The 20,311-nt window shown below is 38.5% G+C and overlaps 1 protein-coding gene across 1 annotated transcript in view; it reads right to left on the bottom strand.

Annotated features, from left to right (window-relative positions):
- LOC129177325 (sickle tail protein-like) overlaps nt 1–10,170 on the bottom strand; it is a 64,106-nt gene extending 53,936 nt beyond the window's left edge. The window contains exon 1 of the mRNA XM_054768308.1: nt 9,398–10,170. Within this exon, the coding sequence (XP_054624283.1) occupies nt 9,398–9,677 (280 nt within the window). The 5' untranslated portion in view covers nt 9,678–10,170. The remainder of the gene's footprint in view (nt 1–9,397) is intronic.
- Nucleotides 10,171–20,311: the final 10,141 nt, after the last annotated feature.

Genomic DNA, 20,311 nt, shown 5'->3' with positions numbered 1-20,311 from the left:
CCACCTACATGCCACCTGAAAATCCTGCTAGATCACACATCCAAAGTCTCCTTAAAGAAGGAGCCTCATCCTCTGTAAGTTTCAGGAGTGATGTGTATGTTCTCTTGAAAAAGTAAGTAAAATACTGTATGGTTTTGCCTTAATTAAGGTGATTCTATGCTTCCTTTTTTCATATCATATAGCCAATAGCAGGGATGCAGCCAGGAATTCTGGGCCCCATGGAAAAAAATCCCCCCCCAATTAATTATTTATTTTATTCTTATTTTATTAGTAATTACCTATTTTTGGGCCCCCTGGCAGTCAGGGGACCTTGGAATTGGTCTGACTTTTCCCCCTTATACAGCACCCCTGGCCAATAGCACTCATCATAAATAATGCATAATTAATCCATGTGATCGGTATCGGCCGATTTCACTCATGGATGATCGGTATCAGATGTACTGTATATGTATAGATACTCACCACTAATGAATGATAATGTAAGATGACCTATGAGCAGATGAAATCGGAGTCACAGAGTTCAAGGACTGCCAAACAAAGTGCGAAAAAACGTATCAGTGAAGCAGGAAAACATTAACATGAAAAAATGATGGGCTTTTTTAACAGTGATACACGTGTGCTATAAATTTTACTTCTATCATCACACATTTATTATTATTACTACCCACTTAGGGTAAATGAGATGTCTTTTCTGCAGAAAAAGAACATCCTATATTCAGAGAAAGAAATCAGTGAATTTGCAGGACTGTTAATGCTGAATCGCAAATGTGCGTGAATCCACTGTATTCATGTGTGGTGCCAATGCAGATATTCTGTTGGTTTGGTTACTGAACTGCTTGATTCTGCGCTTGATAGATGTAAATCTGCAACCTCATATGACCACCCTATCCGTTTTAGCGACACATCACGTAATAGTACCAGAATCATGCAAAAAATAGCTACACTGTGGGCGTGATTAAAAATAAGAAATTGTGCGGTGAGTTTTATTTGCCGAGACGTGTGGCTGAATGTGTAGCATGGATGATCAAAATAGTCTGTCAAGATGTTTGTAGACCAAGCAGCTGTTTCCCAGGGCACTCATTGCTCAGTCATGTGGAGTGTAGCAGATATGGACTAAAAGACAAAAGAAAAAAATATTCTTGTGGGCTGTAAGCAGGAGCGAGGGATGGAAAGATGTCTCACGTGAAATTGTACTACTGCTGTCAGATCAAATCACCAACAAGTAAAGCAGCAACCTCCTGGGATTTAACAGATCTTTTTACTGCAGTCTTTTAAAAGACTTTCTTTCTTTCTCTCAGTTACTGGCTTGACATTATCTCCTATTTGGAAAAATTACTTTGGTTTTTGCACGTTTTATACGTTTTTTTGTACGTTTTGGTTTTCGTCTGACCTTTTGGAACAGGCCTGCGGCACATTCTAAAAAATATAATTTAACAAGAAAACTAAACATTTTTTTTTAATTTTAAAAGAATAATTCAAAATACTAAGAGAAAAACGTTGTACTCTAATGAGAAAAATCATAATTTTATGAGAATAATAATATAATATTATTATGAGGAAAAATAATATCATTTTAGTAACCTGAAATTGAAATATTTCAAAAAATTATATTTTGAAGTGTTTTTATCAATGTTTACAATTTACAATGAAAACTATAATAAGAGAAAAATGGAAGATATCAGGACTTTCCAAAGATCACAGAAAGCAGTATTAGCGATTTTAGTAAAAATATGGAGAAACAAAGATGGAAGCGCATGTATAGTGAAAATTATGTGGATGAGGCATTTGAAAACTTTCTTAAAATTTACAAGACGTTCTACAATAATCACTGCTCATTGAGAGAAGTAACTAGTAAGCAAATGAAGAGAAATCAGCTGTGGATGAAAAAAGTAAAACGCCTGTAAGAAGAAAAACACTATATAGAAGATTTGTAATTTTAAAAAGTAAAGAAGCAGAATAAACATATAAAATATATGAAAATAAGGTAACAAATATTGTAAGAATGAGTAAGAATGACTATTATAGTCAAGCACTAGAAAAGAATTCACAACAACACTAGAGCAACATGGGGCATCCTAAACAGGAATGGTAAGAAAGACTACCTCATTATTTCATAGATGGAAATGCCAAAAATGATAATATGAATGAGGTAGTTGAAAGGTTCAATAACTACTTTGTAAATATTGGACCAAAACTGGAAGAAAAGATCCCAAATTTATTGTCAGTAGAGAAAGGGAATGAAATTATACACAGGAATCCCAATTCCATTTTCCCCACTGATGTGACAAAAAAGGAAATCACTGATATTGTTAACAAATGGAAAGCGAAATCATCAACCAACCGCAACGAAATTGGAATGGAAACGATAAAAAAAGTTATTAATGAGATCGCAGAACCACTGCCATCCATCAGTAACTTATCATTCCAGACTGGGATATTTCCAAACAAAATTAAAACAGCAAAATTAGTACCAATTTCCAAAAATGGAGACCGAGATCAATTCACAAACTACCGACCACTTCTTTTATTACCACAATTTTCTAAAATCATTGAAAAGCTTTTCATTAACAGGTTGGACAAATTTATGAATACGAATGAATTACTCGCTGACAGCCAATACGGACACAGAGCTAACATTTCAACTTCCATGGCACTAACTGAAATTACCGAGGAAATTACCAACGCTATGGACCGCAGAAGGTTTGCAGCTGCAGTATTTATGGATTTAACAAAAGCCTTCGATAGTTTAAATATATTGTGCGGCGTACCCCAGGGGTCAATACAGGGACCAAAACTGTTCAATCTCGACATCTGTAAGTCCTAAAGCTAGGATTATTTGCAGACAAGACAAACGCATTCTGTTCTGGAGATAGCACACAAGAGCTAATAAAAAAAATCACAAATGATTTAACTATACTAAAAAGATCGTTTGATTAAAAACAGACTATCTCTGAACCTAAGTAAAACTAAAATAATGCTATTTGGTAAGTGCAAAAAGGATACGCATGCGCAAATACAAATTGACGGAGTGGACATTGACAGGGTGAACGAAAATACATTTCTCGGGGTCATTATAGATGATAATATGAACTGGAAATCTCACATTAGGTTGTACAACGTAAAGCAGCAAGAAATGCCTCAATAACCAAATATCACTCCTCACGCATTATTGTGCGCTGATATTACCATATCTAATTTACTGTGCGGTTATTATGTGGTAATAACTATAAAAGTACACGTCACTCACTAACAATGATACAGGCAGTTAGGATAATCCATTATGCCGCTTATAGAGAACATACAAACCCTTCATTCCTAAAATCACAATTCTTAAAATTTGCTGACACTTAAACTTTCAAACAGCTAAAATTATGCATAAAGCAAACAATAACCCGTTACCCAAAAATGTAAAAAAATTGTTCTCAACAAGAGGAGAAATATGACCTTACAGGCCATAAATGCTGAATCATGAATGTGCGAGGATGAATTGGTTTTGGTTTGGTTTGGTTTAGTTTATTTGAACATGAAGGTTACAATGGAATACAGTTTCACATGTCCAAAAGGAGTAGGGAGAAGCAAAGCTTATTTAATCCTACTCCCCGTCCACTACTCCACATTCCACATCTATTACAACACTTGTTATTCACTTCCTGCGTTCCATGTCATGTTTTCTGTGATAATCACGATACTAATATATAAAAGATGACAGTAAGACCAAAAAAAAAAAAGAATATGTAAGTTAAATATGAATAAAGAAAGAGTTTTTTCCTTTTTTTTTCTTTTTTTTTTTCCCTTCCCCCTTTTTTTTCTCTTTTCCTTGTGTATTTAATTGATACAAATGTCACATAGCCGCTACCATAGCAACACAAATGCAACCCAGTTGGTAACTGTACCGGGGTCTGGCACTTGTGAAGGGGTCATTCCTCAAGGATCAGATTTAGTGTCAAGTTAGAAGGAACATATGCTGTGTGTATGGCATCTCCAAACTGCAATGCTTCCCTGCTTCTGGCAAAAAATAATAATAAAATCAATGAAACCAATCCACCTTCATGTCCCTTCATGCATGAGTGACGTGACACTATACCAAACCACGGTCCACACTGGATTGAGATAATGAGCTCTCTTAAGAGTCCAGCAAATACTGTATTGCCATTGAAGCAAAGATCGTTTTTGACTTGGCAAGAGAACTTTTTAGTCTTCATCACTGAAATGTGCGGTGATGCCACTTGCTTGCAGCTCAAATGTCAGTGGGCAGGGCTCAGTGGAGTCCGGCAGACCTTTCCTGGGAGCTTTACAACCTCAACTAGAGGGCAATTAATTTAAAGTGGACACTGTTTAAGTCCGCATCCCTGAGATTGGCTGACTCACGTCGACATAACCGAAAATAGCCATTGCTTGCACATTTACTCTTCGCAAGAGACATACGAAGAATGATGATAAAAAAGGCGTTTGCAACCAATATGGCAGGTTGTTGACACCTTTTGTCTTCATTTGTGCAAACTGTAAATTGATACACTTTGTTAGTTGCAGAAAGGGGGATGAAGGATTCGCTGGAATTCTACCCCGAAAGAAAACATTAAACGTGGGCCTATGCTGAAGCTTTGAAGGGAAGTGACAGCTCATTTCTTGTTGTCAAAACAGTAAAACTGCACATTCTGGAGTGGCTTTTTATTGTGACCAGTCTGTGGCACATCTGTTCAATAATCAAGCTGTCTAATCAGCATCTTGCTATGCCACACCTGGGAGGTGTATGGCGGCATGCCTCATGTGGTAGAGTGGTCGTCTACTAACCAGAAGGTTGCTGTTTCGATCCTTGGCCCTCCCATGACCATGTCGAAGTGTTCTAAGGCAGGGATGGCCACCCACTGAGAGATCAAGAACCACATTTTTTTGCTGTGTTACTGCAAAGAGCCACATCATACACATGAACATCATTCCCTCCTCACGCACATACAGTACCTTTGCTCAGCCAGATTTATGTGACTGCTAAGTTCAGTCTCTTTCGGAAATTCAAGGTCGATGTTGGCGTGGAGTGAGCTGAAGTATCGCTGAAGATTTGAAGCTTTGAAATGCAATAAAGACGCCTGACACAAAAGGTAGAGTGGCTTGCCGTTTCGCTCAACAAAAAAATATGCGCTCTCCCACTCTGGTAAACACGTCCTGTGTTCATCCACATATTTTTGTTTAACTGTGCATTTTTTCCTTGCCATTTGGAGAGCGAATTTGACAAATTATTGTCTCGAAAGATCACGATCCAAATGGGAAACTTTGAGCTATTTTCATTCAATGTGCATGCTAACGAAAATACCGTAATAAACTCAAGCAAAGCGCACACTACTGTAATGAACTCATGCAAAGCGTGCACGCAAATACCATAATGAACTAAACTTCGATATGCTTTCATGCCTTCATAAGAGCCGCATGAAAACGGGCAAAGAGCCACATGCGGCTCGAGACCCGCGGGTTTGCCACTCTTGTTCTAAGATACTAAACTTTGAAGGTAGTAAAGCGCTATATGAGTAAGTCCATTATATGAGCGAAGGAGAAGTGCTGACTACCACAGATTTAGACAAATATATGAACAATATTTGAGAGAAATAGGCCTTTTGTGTACATACAAAAAGTTTTACATCTTTGAGTTCTGCTCATGAAAGATTTTTTGCTTGAGTGTATAAACAAATATTTGACCATTTTTAATGCGTATTGAGCAGTTCTATTGAAAGTCTCCATCACCTCATCTAGTTACTTTATGTAGTCCTGATAACCAGTAAGCCTTGGGACATGTCAAGCTTTCATTCCAACCTCATTTCACTCTTGACTTCATCGCCAAAGTGTGACATGTAGCAACATATTAGCATATGACTTAGTCATGGTACCTAATTATAAAGTGTTGCTGGAGAAGGCACTTGTGCACCCAAACAAACCTCCACCCACACACAGCACACACACACACATTTCTCCAGGGTGTTTGACTCACGGAAGCATGTTTGTAAGACGTTAGGTACGCTGACTGCTCCATATACTGTATGTACCCAGAAAATCCTCACTTTAGATTCATATGCTAATGCTGAGAGGTACATTGAAACAATGTATTTTGTCTGTCATTAGGTGGTCGTCAAACATCAATACAATAATTGTAACTATATAAACATTGCTGATAGATAGTTGATAAAGTAGATATTAAATGATTTCGGTAGGATTTGGAGACAACAGATTCCAGCATGATCAACCATTTAAAAAATATTATGGATCACATTCACGATTCAGCATTCACTGCCCCGCGAATTCCCAGATTTTGGTCAAAAAATTATATTTTTTTACAAAAAAAATGTTCCACAAAAACCACATCTCATTCACCCTAAGTCTGTAATCATTTATAGATACGTGATAATAAAGGTAAAATGTACAGCATACATGTACCACTGCAAAAAAAAACCCCAAAAAGGACACTTTTTCTTTTTTTTTTTTTTTACATGTTTATGCTTTATGCTTCACTGATAATGTTTTTTCCCCAAGCGCTGAGATTTCGCACTTTGTTGGCAGTCCTTGGACACACCAGTGACGTGGATTCACGGGAGCCTGATGAAAAAAAAAACAAAAACGAATATAGTCGTCTCTCACCACTTTGCGGTTTGAACATTGCTCCCAGTCTATCCCAATTTTTTAAAAAAAGGTTAATGATCACTGTTTCATCGTTGACTATTATTAGTAAAAAAATATTGAAAGACAAGTCATATGTAGGATTCTGTTCACCAGGCATCAGTAATGTTACATTAATGAGACATTAGCTTACATTACATTACCTTAACTTGCACTGCTAGAGTCAGCCATGGCATGTCCCACATGACATAGTGAAAGTAAGCTCTCCTGCCATTCCGTGTAGAAGCAGTATGTTTTTGGCTTCATTGTCCTTGTTCCCCACTCCGTTTAAAACCCTGTCTTAAGTTTAGAATAAATAAATGGCTGTCTCGTGTCCCTGCAGTGATCCCGTAGCTTGTGCATAAAACATGTGTGCAATGTGGTGTAAACAAAGAATAGGAGTGTAAAGATGACTACAGGGGTGTTATTTTGTCTCTACAGGGCTCTAATAATGGTAAGAACTGTATTTAGAAAGCCAGTAACAGGTTTTGTATGCTCAAACAACAAAATATTTCAATTAATAATATTGAATCATACTTCACGGAAATTCACTTATCATAAATGAAGGGCGAAAGTAATGTTAACATAAAATAAACTTTAACATTTGTCCATTGAACTGTATTATGATTATAACGTATTACATGTCTTGGCTGCACCTGTCCATGCAAATTATGAACAGAATCGGTGACAAAGGGCAGCTTGGCGTAGGCCAATGTTCACTGGAAACAGACTCTACTTACAGCTGGCAATGTGAACCAGGCTCCTGCTCCGGTTGTACAAGGACCGAATGGCATGTAGCACCCTTGCAAGGGTGAAGAGCTGGTCTAGTGTTTTACAACCATAATGAAAACCACATTGCCCCTCCTGTAGCTGAGGTTCAACGGTCGTACCCCTCTCTCCAGCACCCCGGAATAGACTTTCCCAGGGAGGTTGAGAAGTGTGATCCCCCTAGTTGGAACACACCCTCCGGTCACCCTTCTTGAAAAGGGGGACCATCACCCCAGTCTACCAATCCAGAGGTACTGTTCCCGACTTCCACGCAATGTTGAAGAGGCGTGTCAGCCAAGACAGTCCCTCAACATCCAGAGCCTTCAGGCGAAACTCGTCCACTCCCGTTTCTCCTATTTTATGGTTACTTTTTGATGTATGCCCAAGTGGCAAGGTAGTTTTGAATTGGGTTTGTTGCCCATTGAATTGAACGAGATTGTTGCGCACCAAGATTTAATTGAAACAATGATAATTATGCCTCAAATGTTTATTAAATGATATTGATACTTAAATTGCACTTAAACCAAAAATTGTGAATTTATGATATGATCTAGGTTAAAATGACTCATATTGAATACATTTTATATTGATAATGCTGTACAAAATGTAGCATAAATTGTTTGAAGTTATTTGATGTCAGTGACAAAATATTCCCTGATTTATATAATTGTTTCTTGACCTTGTGTTGGCCAGATTTGTTTTCCACTGAACCTTTTGTGTGACACTCCAGACCTGCTGACACTCCAGAGCTGATTCTCTTTTATCATTTTTTATTACGCTCTTTATTATTCCCCAAGTAGCCTTCATGTTGTTTCTATTTTCATGTAGTAAATTACCACAGTATTCCCTTTTGTGTCTTCTAATTATCCATACTAATTTATTTTTATATTTCTTATACCTGTCTTCTCCTTATTTCGACCTTGATTTTAAAAAACATCTATAATTTTTTTTCTTGCATGCATTTCGTAATCCTTTAGTCATCCATGGTTTGTGAATAGCACTTTTCTTTACAATCCTCCTGAGTCCACAATGTTTTTCATACAAACCAATCAGTATTGTCATAAATAAATCATAAGCTCCTGTATATTTTCATCATGTGCATACAGTCCATCCCATTTCTGTTTTTTTAAGCTTTCTTTCAGTGCCTCCAAAGCTTCTTTAGATCTGATAATGCAGCTGTGCCAAAGTAAACCTCACTCTGTGAAGCCTTAATAGCACTACTCAACTATTATCTGTGGACCCTGGTTCATTCTTCGGGCATGTGAAGGGGCAGTCCAGTCGGGTTATACTGGTGCTGTGACCCGGATGAGAATGAGGTTTTGGGGTGTGAGTGCCAGCTGGTGCGGCTGTGTGAATGTACTGTATATTGGTAAACCTCACTCCCTGATGCTTTAAGAGTGGCGCTGGACATCTAGGTAACAGCTTGGGCTTTTAACATGTCGGCTAGCGCTGTTCAACTCTCATCTGTGGACCTTGGTTGGATCCCTGGGCGTGTGCAGGAGCAGACCAGTCGAGTTACATTGGTGCCGTGATCCAGAGTGAGGTTTTGTGGGGTGAATGTAATGGATGCCAGCTGGTAAACCTCACTCCTTGACACCTTAAGAATGACACTGGCCATCGAGTTGACAGCTCCGGCTTTTAGCTCAATGCCAAAAGGTTTAGACATTCATTCAGTGGACAGTGTTTCGAGCCCTGGGCGTGCGCAGGTGCGTACCAGACAGGTTACAGTAGCATCAATATGTACTGTGTATAGTAACTATAAAGATACAGACAGCTAAGGTTTTGGAATCAACGCACAAATGAAATTACATTTTTCGCATCAATGGTTGAATTTTCGATCCAAATAGTATATGTTTGATGTAGTTCATGAGTAAAATAAAATGAGTAGAATTCATACGGCAGAGCTCTTGACTCTTTATTTGTACCGAAAGTAGCAGTAACTTCCTGTATACGACCCGCCACGTTACGTCACACCGAACTCGTATCTTACCTTCACTGCAATTATTCTCTGCAGGCTCTGTGTCTTTGTCCGCCGCAACGTCCACTTTGCTTGCTCCATGAGGTCCTTGTCCTAATCCAGAAGCCTTGTTTTGGTTGTGGCTCGAGGTCGGAAAAGGCCTTTGGGCCAAGTTTCCCTCGCTGCCGGCTCTCATCAGCCTCTCTCCGATACGCAGCATGCATGAGCGGTTACCTTGTAGGTCCTTCCTTGAGCTGAAGTTTTTGGATCCTGCTGATCCAGGTCGACCCAGACGGGACGACGTCTTGGACATCTTCCCCACTGGGTTGAGAGCACTGGATAGGTACTCGAGGGTTTGTTCTTTCTTCCTGTCTCCTGCTATTTTCTCCTGTCTTTGCTCATGTCTTCTAAAAGAAAAAGTTAGATCAGTCAGTCTCTTGAATCCAGTGGTGGTTCTCCTCTCTCTGTCTCAATTTCTTCGTCTCCCCTGTTGCCTGCACTTGCCTCACATTGTAGGGTGGTGTTCTCCAGCACCAAATGTGAAATGTGTGAAATGTGTGGCTGTTTGTTTTCTTGCTGCTACTGTCTTCCACTGCCGGCTCCCTCTGAGAGCTTGAACTCCTCTGGGAGAGATCTGTCTCACCCTACACGTTGTCTCCTTCTTTTTCTCCGTCCTCTCTTTCCCGCTTTTAATCTTTAATCCCCCTCCCGCGCTGTGTTCTCTCTCCAGAGCTCTTCAGACTGTTGACAGTATATGTGACACTATAAATCCGTCTCTAGATTCACAATGTTGTACAAGCCATTATTTCCGGCTTCATGACCCTTCATCAAACAATCTAGCACTGAGTGTTTCACTATTCTGCAGTCTATGTTTCCAGTAGGTTACTGTCTCCCCGACAGGCTTTGCAGAGGATGCTGTTGGTCCATAAATGCAGTGTTTTGCCTGTTTAGACAATGTTTTATGGATTAAATTGCTTTCTGGTTGTAACAGAATTGCAATAACGCTAGAGCAAGTGCATGCGTCAAACATTGTGCTTGCTGATCACAATGTGGGTCAGCAGTACTGTGTGGCTTGGAAAACTGGTTACCGCAAAATGAGATAACTGTCCTAAAGGTTTATTTGTGATCCGTAAAAGAATATGAGAATCTAAACTTTGTGTAGCGTTATTAAAAAATAGAACACAGTTGTAGTCTTGTTGAACTGACAGACTGCATCATTTTTAGTTTGACAGACATTACCTGATCTTTAATTAATAATTTGTGCAGTTATTTGATGTCTTTCACAACAAGTACTTTGGCTTATTCGGGACCTTCATTTAACTTGATGTAGGTTTTGTAGTTGGTTCTCCTAGTATGTTGAATTTTCCCCTTCTTCCTTAAGCTATGTGCTTTCTTGGCTATATTGATGTTGTGCTTGTTTGTTAGACCTTTGTTCCTTTCAACTGACTTCTCTGCTTAAGCAGTGCTGTTTTGCATTTCCTGTTTGTGAACTTCATAATAATGGCTGGTGTAGTGTTGTAATTTCTAACATACAGTAGAATGGAATGCATACATCAATGTTTACATCCACTTCGACCTCTGATTAGGGGTGTCAAGGGACACCCAACTTTAGAGACGAGATGATAACAATAATAACTAGAGGACCTACAATTTCTGGAGAAACTGTGGTGTGAATGCGTGAGATTAATAGAGAGATGAAAAAGAGGAAAAACAGAAATGAGCAGGAAGCGTGAGCTGAATGAAGGGATGAATGGGGAAAAAGGGAAAAACAAAAATGAGCAGGAAAGACGCAAGTGTCCAAGAAGAGGCGAAGCCGCGCTGCTACGATGGCAGACAAAACAAGAAATGAGGAGAAAAGGTGCAAACGTCGAAGCACAAGAGGCAAAGCCGTGGCCAAATTCAAAATGGATGTATGAATGATACCGTGTTAATGTGTGAGCTGAATGAGGAGAATAAGGGGAAGAAAAACTGAAATTAGCAGTAAGCGTGAGCTAAATGAAGGGATGGGGGGGGGGGAATGAACAGAAAAGGAGCAACGTGTCGAAGCAGAAGAGGTGAAGAACCGTGTGTTAATACTTACAAAAATGTCAAAAGAGTGATACTATGCCCATATTTTCATGCTAGCACTAACATGCTAACACCTGACATGATAGCATGTCTCTATAAGTTTTTGCTCACAAAAACAGCTAAAATGCTACTATGCTAATGCTAACATTAGCATGCAAAACCTAGCACCAAGCACAAATGGTGCAGGTTCTCGCCTTTAACAGTAAAAAAGAAAAGGAAAAACGAATCAAACTAACGAGCTGGCTCTTGTCATTCATTTCCAAGAGCCGGCTCAGAGTATATTTGTACGCAATCAACCCATCACTACAGTTTAGGAGTGGCAGAGCCGATTTGTTCACGATCGAACCATCACTACGTGCAGCTTAGGAGTGAGAGACAGCTTGGGAGGGGCACCCTGAGGCAATCGTCAAAGACCAAAGATTTTTGCAGAAAAAAAAATTCTCCAATGATTTGACCATTCTCTCTTGGAGGTGGTCCAAATTGGTTGAGAAATGTGAGGATTATGAAACTTTGAAATATTCCCCATTAATTTTCAATGGGAATTTTTTTCAGAAAATGGGGAATTGTGGAAATGCTGGAACTTTTTTGAAAACACAAAAGCGGCTTACAGAGTGGGAAAATCTGAAAACGCCGGCTTATCATTACCGTGTAAACAAGCAATACAAGATTGATGACGTCACCGACCCACCGCCGCCTCGTCTCCGTCACATGACCAGAAGTGAGCTTTGACGACAAGCCAACATAATATCTGAATATTTAGACGGACATGACTCACCTCAGTCGACATTCTCCTGATATTTTTTTGTGTTATTTTTCATAATGACTCGCAGAAGTAATTCTACTTCTCGTAAGTCTTCATGTGCCTCGATAACGGACTTATGCGCATGCGTTCTTTCTTCTTCTATGGTTTGGAGTGTCATGTGGTTCTGTCTGTGTAATTTATGACCAAAGTTTGGTATCTGTAAGTGTTGGATGTGATGAAAATGTTGTCTTCAAACGTTGCAAATGTCATGTTCTGCATGACAGTCTGTAATTGTTTTTGGTTAATCTCTGTTTCTGCCATTATTGCACTGTTTTGTATACATAATCTTTACTCTCCTTAGAGGATGCTGCAGATCACCCTGTTTATTATTAGAAATCAAAATATTTTTTTAAATCCCCTTCGGCCTTCGGCCAAGCTCCCTTTTACTCAAACATATTATAAACAAAATGTATGAATATAACTTTATAACTTTTTTAATAAGCGGACCGTGTGAAGACGGAAACTCTCCAAACCAGACACTTACTTCCTGATTATATTGGCGCCTCACACGACAACCAATCAAAAACCTTCTTCGTTGCATTGATTGGCACGCAACAACGTAGTACTTCCTGCAGCCGTTGGCTGTCGAAACAAGACGAACATTAACGTCCTACGTGAACGTTGTGGTATCCATTTTCTTTTGAAAATATAGTCAAGTAAACGTCCGTCTTAACAGTAAAGTACAAACGTTAAAAAACGACTTACAGTACCTCGTTGACAGCACAGCAAAACAAGTCACGTTGGTCTTTCTGCGCTAACACTGTCAGCCTTCCTTCACACCCACGTCGCTCATCCCCTCCTGGTTTATATGTGACTAAGCTATGATGACATTATAATTGTTCTTGACCACAGATGGTCTATTGTTCTCAGCCGTTATGCTCTGAACACCCTCCCTTCCTCCCCCCAATTAAATATGTAAAATTGGCATGCAGAGGGAAGCCATTCAGATTGTTTGTGTACATATGATGTTGTCAATTTCCTAAACTTAGTGCATCTTAATCAGTTTTCAGGGTTTAAATTCTCAGATTTTCCTCGCACAAGCGGTATAGAATATGGATGGATTTTCCTCGCTGGTATGTTGCAACTATCTCATGAAAACGAAGCTACACTTTTCAGCCACCAGATGGTGGTAGAACAGCACAGAATGCAAGTGCAACTTTTTTAACCCCATAGAAACCAACCAGCCAAATGATGGTGGCTATAGCACATGTACAGTAGAAGACATTAATGATGTTTTTGTAAAATACTACTAATTGATGTAAAACATGTGTGATGGTACATACTGTGTATGTTACATTCTTCAACCTAAATGTCTTCTTAAAACCTTTTCGTGTAGTATAAATGTACTTAAAATTAAACAAAGAACATATATCCATTGGAAATCATTGAAACATTGACAGTAATGAAACGCTGCAACACAGGTCCATGAAATAATTAATTAAACTGTGAATAATTAACTAATAATTAAACCAGCGGTTCCACTGTAATATGAACGAGATAAACAGGATCATCTTTATTGACCCTTATGTTCGTATTAAAGCAGAATCTAATACACTATAAAAAAAATACACTGGCCTCAGAAAATCAACTACACTTTGCATTCAATATCTTTACGTAATGATAGCATCTACTAACATCATGTTCAACCAACAAACTAAATTCAGTCCAAGGGAATTTGTTTGCACTTAACATTTTAATATTTCCCTAAAAAGTTTGAATGTTTATTGTATACGCTAAACAATTAACTTCTACACACTGCTGATTCTTTGAATGCACATTACAGTCGTCCCTCGCCACTTGCGGTTTGAATTTCATGGATTCACTCTATTGTGGTTTTTCAAACATTAATTACTTAATAAATCATACTGTTTCATGGTTGGTTGTTTATGGCCTATTATTAGTAAAAAAAAAAATGCATATTTAAGTTAATGTTACATATTTTTTGCTTAAATTAACAATTTTCAAGCATAAAAATGGCAAAATGAAATAAAATACAAATATAACGCATTCAAAGACGTTGATGTAGTATTCTACACTGATCACGAGGCATCATTCATGTTGCTGTAATGTTGGGTGAGGCACAAAAGTACCAGACTTGGTCGCCAGAACAATAGGCTTTTATTTGCAGGTTTGAATGATCTCACAACAGGCTTTGGAAAAGTTAACGCTAGGTGTAGCGTTCATTTCTATTTTGCTATGTTAAATCAATGCGCCCAGACAGGCAGTTCCGGTAATGCTTAAAATGACCAAAGTTCGGCAGCATTGATATAAAATCGTAAAACGTTGTTGGAGGTTTTTGGAAGTGTCTGAACAGCAGGCTTTGTAGGCGGAATAGGTGTGTCCCATTACGTGCATTAATTAGCAGCCTCTTTTTATATCTTTAGAACACACAGAAAAGAGAAAGATGTGTGTTCATGTCTCACATAAGGATTGTGAATCATTTTTTTTTAACTCATGGCAAGATAAAACTCAACTTTAAGCCCTGGGTGTCACTTCCTGACCACCACTCACTCTGCAACCCTAGGGAACAAACTTATAGCAACACACACAAACACAAGTCTTATTTATGTCTTAAATGGCTTATTTTCTCTTATTATGTTGACTATATTGGCTAAAAGGAGTGTAAAGGTGACTATAGGAGTGCGATTTCATGTCTAGAGGGCTCTAATAATGTTAAAAAAACGTATTGAGAAGATTGTAAACAGATTCTCTGTGCGCTAACTAGGAAAATATTACATTTCGAAATAAGGAATTTTACTTTGCGGAAATGAACTTATCACGCTTGGGTCTGGACCCAATTAACTGTGATAAATGAGGGTTTACTTTATTTAATATTATATCAAGTTTTAATCCCACGTAATGTAATGCTAAAAAGATAATTACCAATCACAGATTAGTAATACTCAATACTCAACTCAAAGGACCCAAGTATCCTCAGTACACTATGGTAACACACTCACTCCTGGTGCCGTCACCCAATAGCAATAAAATAGCAGTCAATTAACAGCATATGTGATAAATTATACCCTGACCCTCAACCCTGACTGCAAAAAAAAAACAATTACACATCTAGTGTTGCATTCTACACTGGTCACTTGATGTCAGTAATGTTACATGAGATGTTGATGAGACAATATCCACCACAGGAAGTAAAAGAGGAACAACAAGAAGGAGCTCTCCCAATGCTAATGTATCTCAGTCTATATTATTTCTACCATATTGGGCAATAGGAGTGTAAAGGTGACTATAGGGGTGTTACTGCATTTCATGTCTAGAAGTCTCTAATGTTAAAAGCTGCATTTAGAAGGTCATAAACAGGTTTCCTGTGGTCTAACTACCTCCATTTATAAATAAGGAATCCTACTTCACGGAACTTCATTTATCACGGCCAGGTCTGGAACCGATTAATCATGATAAACGAGCGATTACTGTATTTGAAGGTTTGTCTTGAAGCAATGTATTGAATTCAGTGTTGAAAATTGATGCTGTGAGCAGAATTGTTGCAACTTGTCGAGCCAACGGATAATAGACAAATCTGCAAAACACTTGACGAGGTCTTTCATCATTTTGGGTCAAGTACTGATCTCTGTAAATGTAGTATTAATTTATCTGGGCTTAAAGGTCTTAATCATACCTAACAGGAAGACATTTTCAAATCTTCTAATTGGTTGATAGGACCTTTTAGTCAAGTTTTTGGATTAGTCAAATCAGACTAATTACACTCAAACCTTCCAAACATATTGACACAAATGGATTTATGAGGATTTGTGTTGCAGAATGATCTTCTTAAATCATCGCTTTTACATCTGTGAGCCATTTGATGCCCACAGCTCTTTGCTTAATCAGACAGCCGATTGTTTTCACCCAGGAAAATTATTTGGAAAATAGCTGTTAATCTCATTCCCTGGCCGAGTCTGTTTTGGTCAGACATAATCTGCCAGAGTCTGATTGAGCTGCATAATCCATGAATGAGGGGTAGTCCCCCCCCACCCAACCCCGCCCTCTGCCCCTCCAGTTTGTATTTGGTGTGTCCTCTAGTAGTTGGAGATGTTGCCCCACCCCCGGCTCCTCTGGCGTAGCTTCTCTACTGTATGAGTCTGCCCTGGGGGCCAAACAATATGCCTCTATTTTTGTTTTTAATTAAACAAAGTTAAATCTCAGTGTGTCCACAGCCGGACAGATGATTTAGATCTGTGATGTGTGTTTTGTGACATGAGTAAGCTGAAGATTTAGTCTTTTCTCAGTTTTGTTTTCTCTTCCCTCCATCTTGACCCCACCCTTTTTATTCATGTCACTTGTCTTTGTTTTGCTCCTCACATGGTATGATCACCCCTGCTGTATCGTGATTTAGGGCCCAAGCACAAAGCGACTGAACACCAACCCCTAAAACTCCCTCGGTAGCACTCCCTATGAATTTAGAAATATTTGCTACTGCCAGCAGTTTCACACATCTTCCTGGAATTTGGTGACAATGTCATCCATCATGATAGCACACACAAAAAAGTCTCAAGAACCCATTTTGGTGCAAAAACTACTACGTAAAATATAAATACAAGGAATTAAGATGATTTTAAATGGTGAATGTAGTATTCTACATTAGTCACTAGAAGTCCGTAATTGTTCGGTGAGACAAGGACTTGATTGTTGCAACAATAAGCTTTTATTGCATGTTTAAATTATCTCACAACAGCCACAATAATAATGGCTTAATCACTACTGTTGTGGCCGTAACCCAGGTAAAACTCAACTATGACTCCCTGACGTCACTTCTTTCCACACGTCTGGAACACATTTACTGCAGCACACGTGAGCATAAGTTTTATTTATGTATCAAATAGTATATTTCTTCTTATATTGGGTAATACAAGTGTAAAGGTCACTATAGGGGTGTGATTTTGTGTCTAGGCAGCTCTAATAATGTTAAAAAGCATATTAGAAGGTGATAAACTTGTCTGTAAAGTGTCTATATAACTACAACAATATTCCATTCATAAATAAGGAATCCTACTTCGCAGAAATTCACTTATTGCAGTTGGGTGTGGAACCAAATAACCACGATAAAGGAGAGATTACTGTATTTATATGCAGTCACTTTAGTGTAATGTAATGGCAGCTTTAAATGGCTTTACATTCATTATACCTAATATAGTAAACATAATAAGAGTAAATAAGTCATTTAGAAGGGCCGCATGCTGACCTAGTGGTTAGTATGTTGGCCACACAGTCAGGAGATCTGAGAGATCTGGGCTCGAATGTCTGTGTGGAGTTTGCATGCTCTCCCCGTGCATAGGATTTCTCTGGGTACTCCAGCTTCCTCCTACACTCCAAAATACAGTATGCATTTTAGGTTAATTGTCAGCTGGGATAGGCTCCAGTAGGATAAGCAGCATAGAAGATGGATGGAAGCCATTTAAGACATAAATAAGAGTCCTGCTTGTGTTTACGTGTCCCTGTAACTGTGTTCGCTAGTGGACCTTTGGGACGGTCTAACAGATGTGTAAAGGACAGGAAGTGATGTCTGAGGTTCACAGTTGAGTTTTAGCTTGTCATTGGTTATGGCCCCAATAGTAGCCTGTATTATTATTATGATTATTATTGTTATTATTATGCCTCTTGTGAGATCATTTGAAATTGCACTAAATGCCTTTTCTGGCGATTACATCTGATCCTTGTCTCACCGAACACCATCACCCTGTGACCACTGTAGAATTCTACATTCACTTCTTCATTAATTCATTCACAAGGCTTCTTCTGCCTTGTATTTGTATTTTACTTCATTTAGTTAGTTAATTTAGCCATTTTTATGCTTAAAAATGCGACCCATTTTTTGTATTGTTTATGTTGGTATAGTTGTTTATATATTTGAGCTGTCACAAATATCATGTCACAAAAGCAAAAAAATTGTGTCAAAGTGAAAGTTATGGTTGGAATATATCTTTTTACAAAAAGCTGTTTTTCTCCCTTTTTTAGTCCTGAACTGATATTTTCCTGAAACTTAACTATGTTCCACTGCTGATTACTAAAGAACAGAAAAAGGTAGAAACAAACTTTTTTTGTCTGAAAACGTGAGTCTAATCTTTCTTTGGTAGGTTCCATGTTCATATAGCCATATAATACAATATTCTGTGTGCCTTGAAAGATCAGTCAAAAACGTCTAAAATGGCTGGTACAGAAGGGTTTGTCTTTTGAAAAATGGTTTAGATTGAATGAGTTAATAGATGATGGGGTGCTTTACATGAAATTTTAAGCCAAACTTCTTTTCCGCTCTATCACCAATAACCAAATAAGAAGAGAGATTTCACCGTCTCTGCCACATTGTGATGTAATGGTGTAATTGTATACATGTCAACCTACGAAGGCAAATGACTCGTGTTCAATCCCGTGCTATATTACTTTTTGTATGTTTTTGTGTTATTTTATTCGAAAAATAAATTATGTATTACTCCAAAACATGCATCTAGTTAAATTCAGGTTTGAGTCAAATAGCATAAAAATAGCTTTTAAGGGTCATTTAAGTCCTGCAGATGTAGTGACCACAGCTGCCCCTGGGGACCCAATCAGATTTTTTTTTTCTCAGAATTTCTGCCAGCACCCCTGGAATCTGGTACTCAATTCACACTAATCACCGGTCACAGAGCGAAAGTGTATAAACTCGAGCAGACTGTGAACTGTGGCAATGCCAGGATGACTGATAATACAGTATAACATGGAAGTGGCAGTGCGCGAGGCATTTTTGGAACCGCATCTTAAATGCTTTTCGTAGACTTGAAACCTTGCAATCTAACCAATGCAATCAGGTCTTGTCAGCGTCAGCGAGTGACATGTGTCTGTTTTATCCGTCGGCCTTGAACAAGCTGTAGTAATTTTACATTTGATCAAAGTTACTTAAGACTTGTCAGATCAAAACACCTAGATGTTTGGACTTGTCTGCACCCTTCGTCGCCTGGCAGCACCTCGCCTTCTTGGTGAAAAACACACGGGTGTCCAAAGTGTGGAGCAGGGGCCAGCTGTGGAACATGCCTTATTGCAGAAATAAACTAAACAGAAACCCAGCAAACGTTGAAAAATAGAGCAAAAAGGCATAATTTAAGATTTGTCTTTAAATATCCGAATAATCTTAAAATTAACGTCAAAATCTTGTCTCGCCGGACCCAGTCTTGTGCATCGTCTCGTCTCCTGAGTGTCTCTTGACACCGCTAGTAATTTTACTTTACTTTTCACTTTTGTTTTGTTTTTCTTTGATACACTGTAATCAGAAGAGTCTACTTCATGCTTGGAAAACATCATGAAGGAAAAAATTTAACTAAAAAGAACAAAAGCGACATCGCCCTTCCTCAGTGTAGCAACATGTGACTGCATACAGTATTCCTCACGTTCTTAAGTAGCTCTCTTTCTCTTTTTGTACAGTATTAATAATTTATGGGAGTGCGTACAGAACCACAAAATGTCGGATGTTGTTTCAATATAGAAAAAGTACAAATCACATTTAAGTAAAGAACCAAAAACGATAATGCGATTTTCTGCCTCTTCAGGAAGGATTCCAAATTCCTTTCAATACATCACACAAAAGCCTCCGTAACAAGCGCTTTCATTCACGTTAGCAAACGGACACAGTCCAATGCAAAGATTGGGAAGGGAAAGGAAGGAAAAATCATTCCAGTCAAGTGCCAGCAGTCATGCTTCATTAGGTTGGGAGTGTGAATGCTTCGAACTGTCAGAAGCCTGACTGGGCTTCTTCTACTCTTCTGACAAAAGCAATAACACACAAAGATTCATGTGAATCTGGGCTTCAGTGTGTGTCCATTGATGTGTGTGTTCAGTAAAATCAACAGAAAAAATATATAAACAATACAGTATACAGTGGAACTTGTTTATTGCGGTTAATCGGTTCCAGATAAGTGAATTTCAGTGAAATAGGATTCCTTATTCATAAATGGAATATATTTGTAGTTTGAGCATAAACAACCTGTTTACGACCTTCTAAATATGGGTTTTAACATTATTAGAGCCCTCTAGACATGAACTAACACCCCTATAGTCGCCTTTACATTCCTATCACCTCTTGTTATTATAAGACA

The sequence above is a fragment of the Dunckerocampus dactyliophorus genome, chromosome 2 (genome assembly GCF_027744805.1).
Source record: "Dunckerocampus dactyliophorus isolate RoL2022-P2 chromosome 2, RoL_Ddac_1.1, whole genome shotgun sequence".
NCBI classification, from domain to species: Eukaryota; Metazoa; Chordata; class Actinopteri; order Syngnathiformes; family Syngnathidae; genus Dunckerocampus; species Dunckerocampus dactyliophorus.
The sequence above is the reverse complement of the archived record's forward strand: the minus strand, read 5'-3'. Positions and strand labels throughout refer to the sequence as shown.